At 35.3% G+C, this 9,073-nt stretch overlaps 2 protein-coding genes across 2 annotated transcripts; one reads left to right on the forward strand and one right to left on the reverse strand.

The window, feature by feature from the left end:
- The first annotated feature begins 838 nt into the window (after window positions 1-838).
- Window positions 839-2,719, forward strand: LOC120088541 (geranylgeranyl pyrophosphate synthase, chloroplastic-like). The gene has a single exon (XM_039045929.2). The coding sequence runs from the start codon at window positions 1,362-1,364 to the stop codon at window positions 2,451-2,453; it is 1,092 nt and encodes a 363-aa protein (XP_038901857.1). The 5' UTR covers window positions 839-1,361; the 3' UTR covers window positions 2,454-2,719.
- Window positions 2,720-5,558: 2,839 nt separating this feature from the next.
- Window positions 5,559-8,582, reverse strand: LOC120089450 (pectinesterase-like). Its single transcript, XM_039046925.2, has 3 exons — window positions 7,862-8,582; window positions 6,698-6,955; window positions 5,559-6,404 (listed from the first exon to the last, which is right to left on the reverse strand). Exons 1-3 carry the CDS (start codon window positions 8,580-8,582, stop codon window positions 5,716-5,718), a joined length of 1,668 nt encoding a protein of 555 aa, XP_038902853.2. The 3' UTR covers window positions 5,559-5,715.
- Between the last annotated feature and the right edge of the window lie 491 nt (window positions 8,583-9,073).

Genomic DNA, 9,073 nt, shown 5'->3' on the forward strand with positions numbered 1-9,073 from the left:
CCAAATATCTAAGATATTTATTGCAAACTTTAAATAAAGACAAATATCATAATAAATTTAAAAGAAAATATTTAAAATTCACAAATTAATCAATTAAAAGTAATCAAATTTTAAACAATAAGAAATATATATAATATATATATATATGATTCGAGTTGAGTTGGATAAACCCAAAATTTTTTTAGCCAACCCACGACCTATCCCAACCCAACAAAAATAGAAAAAAATTAACTCAACCCAACCCAAAAACACAACTAGCCCAACCCAACCCTTATATTTTGGGTGGGGTAGTCCAGTTGTTCGGATTTTCGGGTTATTGGAACACCCCTACTAAACAAAAAGAACTCTGTGTCTTCATTATTGATTTATTCTCAAGTTGATATATTGTTTTAGGCTAATTTATGAAAAGATGTACTTAAATTTTTTATTTTATTTTCAAAATATTCAGAAATTTTAAAAAATTTCAATAATAGCCTTAAATTAAAAAAAAGAGGTTAAAACGTTTCCTAACAATTAGTTTTACGTGAAAATCGTTAGTATTTTATTTCCAAAATACTCTCAAACTTTAAACAGTTTTATTAATATAAAGTCTGAATTTAGGAGTAGGTACATGAATGAATCGACATCTAAGTGAGAAGAATCTTGAGGATTTGGAAGTATGGTTAAAAAACGCTTAACCTCTACCAATAACAATGTGTACCTTATTACTTTTTAATAAGTCAATCATAGTATCCCAAAGTTAAGTGTGCAATCTTACCTTGGATAACATGTTTAGAATTTTCTTAGAAAGCATGTGCAAGTGATAATAAATCATACAAAAAGATGATGATGTTGTCAATTGGCAATCGGAACCATTAGATGCCAAATCCAACTTTGGAAAGTATCTCATTTCAAAAATACTTCCAACGTTCAAAAGATGCTTGATTAATAAGCTTAACCCTCTTCCTAATTTGAAATTTTCTTGTGTGTGATTATTTAGAATCACATCCGAATATTGCTGGTATAAATATTTTTCTTTTGTGGAATGATATCGATGTGTAGATGTCTCCCCATTTTTGGCCACAACAAAGCAGAGTGGGGAATGTACTGAAGAACCCCAATCGCCGTTGGCAACGTCATCCATCCAATCCTCGTTTCTAAATCCCAAATCCATCCAATCTCCATACTTTATTTCCAGCTGGGTTCCTCTCTTCCCTGAATTCATCTTCCTCCCTTGTAGTGCTTTAATGGCTTCGTAGTCCCACTTCCACTGCAAAAAGTGGACTCTAACAACCTTCATTGACTCTCTCTTCTCTCTGTTCAGACCCTTTTCTTGATTTCTGGTTCTGGGTCTCCATTTTTGTTTCTCAATCTCCACCACGATGAGTGCGATGAGTTTAGGAACGTCTTTTCAATCCTGCTCCATTTTCAGTCAAGCTTGTAGATCCAGTAGTTATCCATTGAAAAAGGGGTTGAAATCCTTTGTGATTCCGAAACGGAGGTTACCCAGTTCGTCAATTTCGTCTTTCTCCATTTGTGCAGTGCTAACCAAGGAGGAGACTCTGACGGAGGAAGAAGGTAAACCTACTTTCAATTTCAAGGACTATATGGTTCAGAAAGGGAATTCGGTTAATCATGCTTTGGATGCTGCGGTTTTTCTTCGAGAACCATTGAAGATTCACGAAGCGATGCGGTACTCTCTAATGGCGGGTGGGAAGCGCGTTCGTCCTGTTCTTTGTATCGCAGCGTGTGAGCTCGTTGGTGGTAATGAATCCATGGCGATGCCGGCGGCTTGTGCCGTCGAGATGATTCACACAATGTCTTTGATCCATGACGATCTTCCTTGTATGGATAACGACGATTTGCGCCGAGGAAAACCCACAAATCACAAGGTATTCGGCGAGGATGTTGCCGTTCTCGCCGGAGATGCGCTTTTAGCTTTCGCTTTTGAGCATATCGCTGTATCGACGATCGGTGTAGCGCCGCCGCGGATTGTTCGTGCGATTGGAGAGCTCGCAAAGTCGATTGGGGCTGAGGGACTTGTCGCCGGCCAAGTTGTTGACATTAATTCCGAAGGGGCGGCCGATGCTGGCCTTGAGCAGCTTGAGTTCATCCATTTGCATAAAACCGCCGCGCTTTTGGAAGCAGCGGTGGTTCTTGGAGCCATCCTCGGCGGCGGATCGGACGAGGATGTTGAAAAACTGAGAAATTTTGCCAGGTACATTGGATTGCTATTTCAGGTTGTGGATGATATTCTGGATGTAACAAAATCTTCAAACGAATTGGGGAAAACTGCTGGGAAGGACTTGGTAGCTGATAAAGTTACGTATCCTAAACTCATGGGCATTGAAAAATCAAGGGAATTTGCTCAAAAATTGAACAGAGATGCTCAAGATCAGCTGTCTGGTTTTGATCCTGATAAAGCTGCTCCATTGATTGCTTTAGCTAATTACATTGCTTATAGGCAAAATTGATAATGTCTCTATGCTAAACTTGCATTGAAATTGAATCATGGGAGCATCTGAATTTGAGCTTGATACAAATTACTTCTTGAATTCTGAATTCTGGGGTCTGTGTTCTTCTGTGCCATTCATATGCTCTTCTTCTCTGTAGTTTTAGTTTTTTTATTCAACCCTTTTGTATCATTTAGTGTTTGTATTGATACTGATAAAAGTTCTCGAAGCTCTGTATTCATGTATTGGAACCGTCCCTTTATATCAAGTATACGTGATTATAGCAATTAGGCATTCCTACCTTTTTTTTTCTAATCTCAAGCTTGTATAGATCATTTTCTGCAGTTGCTTGCTCTTCTTCCTTGTGGTTTCATGTTCTGGAAATGCTTACATTCCGAAGTTAGTATGACTGACTATTATTACGTTTAATTCAATTCTAACTTCTTGTTTGTTGTAGCTTTTTGAACTATGCCTTATTTATCAGTAAATTTGATTAGCAAAGCTGTTGGATTGGAAGGCAAAGCTTGAACTTCTCACTGTGGATTAGGTATGTGGGTTATATGTGAGTGTAGTGAAGAGATCTTATGTTGAATAGAATTGCTTTTAATAGTATGAATTATCGGTATGTATCTTCTCTTCCCAATCTTGTTTTGAACTGAATTCATCTTGTAATTGATTGAATTGCTATGTTGTGAATGGAGAAATCTCTTGTTCAAAGAATGAGGGAATGTGTTTCGTCGAACCGATGACAAGCTCAAGCTTAACAATTCTAGACTTAACAAACGTATCGAAACCACGAATCAAACAAAACAAACATCCGCTACAGAAACTAAGAAGTTTTGCTTTGATTTTGTAAGAAGGAAAGTGACTAATGGAAGTTGTTTTCGGAATCACTTGTTTGTTTGGTTCTTTTTACGAATAAGTTGCCTGCAATGTGGATGTTGGACAGTTCACCAGCCTTGTCTTTCGCCAATCTACCATTTTGTTGTGCTTTGCAACAAACACAAACACTCGATAAATGATGTTTCTTAAATCGAAATGTCTTGTATTATTGTTTGGCGTTTGTATAGAACTGATTTGTGAATTTTTCTTTTTGCCATGGGACAATTAGATGAAACTATGCACGAGAATAAAAAAATCTGGTTAATTTTATATAATTATGTTTGAACCTTTAATAGAATAATATATAGAATCATGTATAGTATCTACTGATTTAAGTAAATTGGAAAAAGAAAAAATGTTAAAAGTCTTACATGCACATTAGGGCACATTGAGAAAAAATTGTTTTTCAAAAAACTCATTTTTATTTATAAATTTTTTGATAAAAATTGTTGAAAATACACTTCGAAAATTATTTTGAGTGGTTGTCAATACTTCAATTTTTTTTAAAAAAAAATTAAAACACTTAAAAATGTATTCTAAACATACTCTTAGTCCATCTTAGATCCACCTTAGATTGGTTTCTGACTGATTTTAAAAGCATTAGTTTGTTTGTTAACAGATGCATATAGAATTTTCATGGAAGATACCTTTAGCCCATGTTGTAGTACACCAAAGGAGACTTGACCCAGATATGAAATATGATGTTATAATGAGGTGTTGAAATTGTTAAATATATAAATTTTATATAGTTATTGGGTTAGGCCTATCCAATAAAGGTTGTGCCTAACAAAAGGTGAAATGACTATTGTTAAAAATGAGAATTGGAATGTAAATATCTCTCAATTGTTCCTTATCCTTTTCTCTCACCTTTATCTACTACATAAATAAATCAACAAGAAAATTAATGATCATTGCAACACCATCCTATTTTGGCTATTCTTTAACTGCAAACTTTCCAGGAAAATTTGCTCCTTTCTTTTCCAACTTTTTTTTTTGGTGCATTTCAGATTACACTAAAGTTTAATCCCAAGTTGTTATGTGGTTATTTTTTTTGGTTGAAAAAGATATTTTTAAAAATATTTTTCACTTTGTGACTATCTGAATTCTACGTTTTTTTCATCAATTCAGCCCAAAACTACTCCAAGGATAAGTAGAAGAGATGGCCAATATATAGGCACTTCTTACATTACATTGCCTATCCTTAGAAAGATGTCAAAGACAATTACCTTGAGATGTGAACTTGCACATGACAGATAATAATATGTAGCATATTTTTGTAAGTTTTTACTTTAGTTTGTAGTTTGTTAGTTGTTTACATTGTCAATAGGTTGGATATAGGTTAACCCATTATACTCCTAAAAAATATAATAGATATTAATCTTTCGATATATGAGTTTTTTTAATCATCATTATTATGGGTTGAATTAGAGTGGTAAAGCAGATGATTGACCTTGACATTCTCTCTGATGATGGGTTCATGTGTTGAAAGAGAAAAATGATGGTTCTCAAGACTTGATAATTGAGCTAAGGAGCAACTCAACCTCCAAAAGAGATAATAAACCTTAGCTGTAAGCCAAGTCAAACAATTGCCTCGCACATTCTCCCTATTGAGACAAATAGATCCTACACTCAAAAGAGATAATAAACCTTAACTGTAAGACCAGTCAAATGATTGACCTCGACATTCTCCCTATTGACACAAATAGACCCTGCATATGGACGATGTTAGAGCTAAGGATTGTTAGACTTTAGAAGGGTATAAATAAGGGGACACCTCAAGCCACAAGTGGTTTACAATATCACCTAATTCAACTCGACAATAATTTTGTTAAGTAACTAACACTTAAACATTAGCCAAACATTACACACCAATATTGAGATTCTATTTTGTAAGTATATGTAGACCCTCATCGTCCAAATCACCTCGAACCACCATAATCATACATGAACAATCATAAATATTTTCTTTAAGGAATCGAATTGAATTTGATCCACATATTTAAATTTGTGTCTATTTAATAATTCATTTGTTTTGAACTCAAAATAGAAAAAGAAAAATTATATTCATTACATATAATATAATATATGAAGAGACTAATATTAGGGGTGAAAACAGGTCATGTTGGGTTGGAAATTCATTAAAACTGACCCGACTCAATTTTATATTGGTAGAAATCGACCCAACCCGATTCAACGTTGTCCCAATAAATTAGACATAAAACATTTGTTAAGAGACGAAAGATAAGATATAAAAGCATTGATTGCATTGGTACAATTTGAAAAGTAAGAAAAGCATTGAAAGAATATATAGTAATAGTATACATAAATCATTCACCAACTTTAAAAGAAATCAATACATCAAATTAAAATCCAACAGAAATCAAGAAATTAATTTGATTATTTATGATATCAAACCGCCAGTGTAGGGCACGGCGGTGGGCGGCAGCCATTGATCTCCGGCCAAGAATTGAGACACCGTGAAGCTATTAGCAACGGTAGCGTTGATGACACCGACCACCCACGGAGCCCGCCGTGAAGTGTCGGAGCCCGGCCCTGAGTTATTAAACTCAGCGTAATATGAAGTGTTCAAATTCAAAGTGCCGTCCCACTCCTTCCAGCCTGCAGGATCAATAAACGCATCTATGAACGACTGCATGTAAACTGTTCGAGAATATTCCTTCCACGGCCGCCCTAAGTAGCTCTTCGTGGCGGGGTTCGCGGCAAGCTCCGGAGTCGCCTTGATGGTGCAGTTGTGGATCGAGGTTCCGGTGTTCTGATTTGGGTCGGTCCGACCTTGCGCTGTGAGGGCATTGAACTGGCCACTCAACGGGAGGCGGGCATAGATGTTGCAATTTTGTAAGACGACGGCGGCATTGCCAAAGATGAAGTCGACAGTACCGTAGATGTCACATTCTCGGTAGAATTGACGGAGGGAGTGCGTGTAGAGAGTGTCTTGGTAGCCTTCGAATATGCAGCTGTATAACGTTGCGTTGTCGGCGCTCACTCGCAGCGCGACCGCCTGGTGTTTGGCGGGGCCAGCAGTGTTGCTGATCGTTAGATTGACTCCAAAGAACCCTGTTCCCTCCACAGCTGCAAGCAATAGAGAGACGTTTTGAAGATGATGTTAATAACTTTTGAGAATTTAGATATAATGGTAATAATTTGGTATAGTTATAAGTTTATTTCATAAATTTTGAAAATTGAAAATGTAGTTTTAATATTGTTTTTTGTTTTCCGAGTTGAAAATTAAAAAATGTTGGATTATATTTCAAAAATTGAAAAATTTAAAACTAAAAACGAAATTGTGTTATGAAATAATACGAAGAACTATAAAACATGTTCGAGAAATTTTGTGCTTATGATTAGGTTGTAGAGGAGCTCACCGACAGTTGCGCTATTGAAAGTGGTCGATCCATCAACGACGTTTTTGTTGCCATTGATAATGGTTTGGTTGTTACCTTCTCCGATTAACAACACATATCTTTTATTTTTTGGGACCAACACAGTCTCGTTGTAAATGCCGGCAGTGACGAAGATCAAGAAGTATCCTTTGGTGACGGTGGTCTTGTCTGGAGCCGCCGCAATGGCAGCACTGATATTTGTGAAGTCGTATGTTCCATTTTGATCCACCGCAACCACGCCTAAAGAACAGAAGAATTAATGTATATAAAGATGACTAAATCATGGAAAAAAATTCCAATCTTTGTTCTTTGTTATAAAAGATGTTCATAATTTTTCAAAAGTAACAATATTTTCCTAACCTATCAAAACTACACTTGGAGCGACAATGATTTATTAGAACGTCAACGTGGTTGTAACTTAAAATGTTCTAAACAATGTTTGATTCTCAATTTTTGCTGTGTCATCACTACATCGTTTCGGATCATCCTAATTTCTATCAAATATCTTAATAAGACTCCTATGTTTTGACTATAGTTTCCATTTGGTTCCTAGAGTTTTAAAATGTTACATATTTAATATTTAAATTTTGAGTTTAATTTCAATTTAGTCTCTAGATTTTAAAACATTACAACTTTGTCTTTGAGATTTGAACTTTAAATTCTAAGATTTACATTTTTAATTAACCTCAATTTATTTTCACTAAATACTTACTTTTCATTTTTAGTGTTTCTATCCATTAATTAAAAAAAGAATTAGTTAACTAAATTTCACTATTTTCCAATCGCCATTCAAATTTAAAATTTAAAATTTTATTTCATATTTATTTTAGATAAATTAATTGATATTAATTGTAATGATTGAAAGTAGTACTCAAAGAATTAAAAAAAGGGTGAGTATTTAACGAAAAATCAATGTTAAAAGTATAAAGAAACCTAAAACTAAATTGAAACAAAACTCAAATCTAGAGGTTAAATTTGAAGCATTATGAAATCTAGAAACCAAATGAAAACTAAAACATGAACAAAATCAAAATGCTATTTTTCCTAGTTTTAATACGGTAATTTTTGAAAGAATAATCGTATTTTAAGGGTACTTTTGTAATTTAATAAAAAAGAATTTGCAAAAGAATAATGAAGGGTTATAACCATTGACCAAAATTCCATCATTTTCGTAATTGGTCTGAAGAAGCCTTCTAGCGGCCGCTGGCTTCTTCCTATGCACCAAGCGCTCATAATATGCACGGTCTTTAGGCGACATTTTAAGCTTCAACTGCCCTTTCCCGACCCCAAAATGGTTCATTTTTGGCAAAATAGGAGCCTTCATGTTCTTAGAAACCCAACCCATTTTGAACAATGAAAGGTACAAACTATATAACTTTCTGTCGAAAGAGATGGCTTCTAACACCTTATCAACCAAGCCAATGGCTGAGCCCAAGCCAGCCAGTCCTTCATAACAAGTGTTTTCATTGGTGATCATTGCACTCATCAAGGACATCATCTCATGGGCTTGGTAATAGGGAAGGGCCACGGAAGTGGAGTTGACTATGGAAAAAGTTTGGGTTATGTAGTCGAGGTTGGCTTCTGCGAGGCTGCGACAGTCGTGGAGGGCGGAGGGGAAGGGAAAGAGGCTAAGGTGCGCGTCGACAAGTGCGAGGAAGGTTTGTGCGTGGGTGAGGGCATGGTGGAGAGTGAAGCGACAATGGGAGTGGACAGAGGCCGGGGAGTTGGGAAGGAAGGCATTGCAGAAAGATGGAAAGGTGGTGGATCGGCAAATCTCCGTCGTTGGAACAACGGCGGAGAATGAAGAAGGGAGGAGGAAGAGGAAAGTGAGAAATGTGAGTAGAGAGATGGAATTTGAAGAAACCATGGTGTATATGTGTTTTTTTGGCTTGGCTTTACATATATCGCTTATTTATAGGGATAGAAGTTTGCCTTTCCCACGTGAAATATGAAGAATAATTCACGTTCCTTTTAATCAACAAGTTGATTAGTTTTGCTTTTTAACATTACTTAGATAGGAATTATCTATGAATTCATTTTTAATGAACTTCAACACTCTTCAATAACATGAATGCAATTGCCAATTGTTTACTTTTTAATAAAATAAACGAGTGAAGTTTTGAATCTCTAAAGTCGAAAGAATGAATAAATATTTGTGCAAACTACTAGTTTATATTCAAAGATTTTGAGTTGTATCAATTGAAAATCCTAGATTAATAAATGTATCAATTTAAACATTAAACTTTCGTAAGTGTATCAATTTACGTCCTCCTCTAAGTTTTATTTCACCACTATAGTATAAAACTTATAATTTGAGTCAATTAAACTCATAAAACTTTCGTAAACCAATCAATTTAG

Source organism: Benincasa hispida, chromosome 10, assembly GCF_027475165.1.
Source record: "Benincasa hispida cultivar pf3 chromosome 10, pf3_genome.v1.1, whole genome shotgun sequence".
In the NCBI taxonomy this organism is placed as follows: domain Eukaryota; kingdom Viridiplantae; phylum Streptophyta; class Magnoliopsida; order Cucurbitales; family Cucurbitaceae; genus Benincasa; species Benincasa hispida.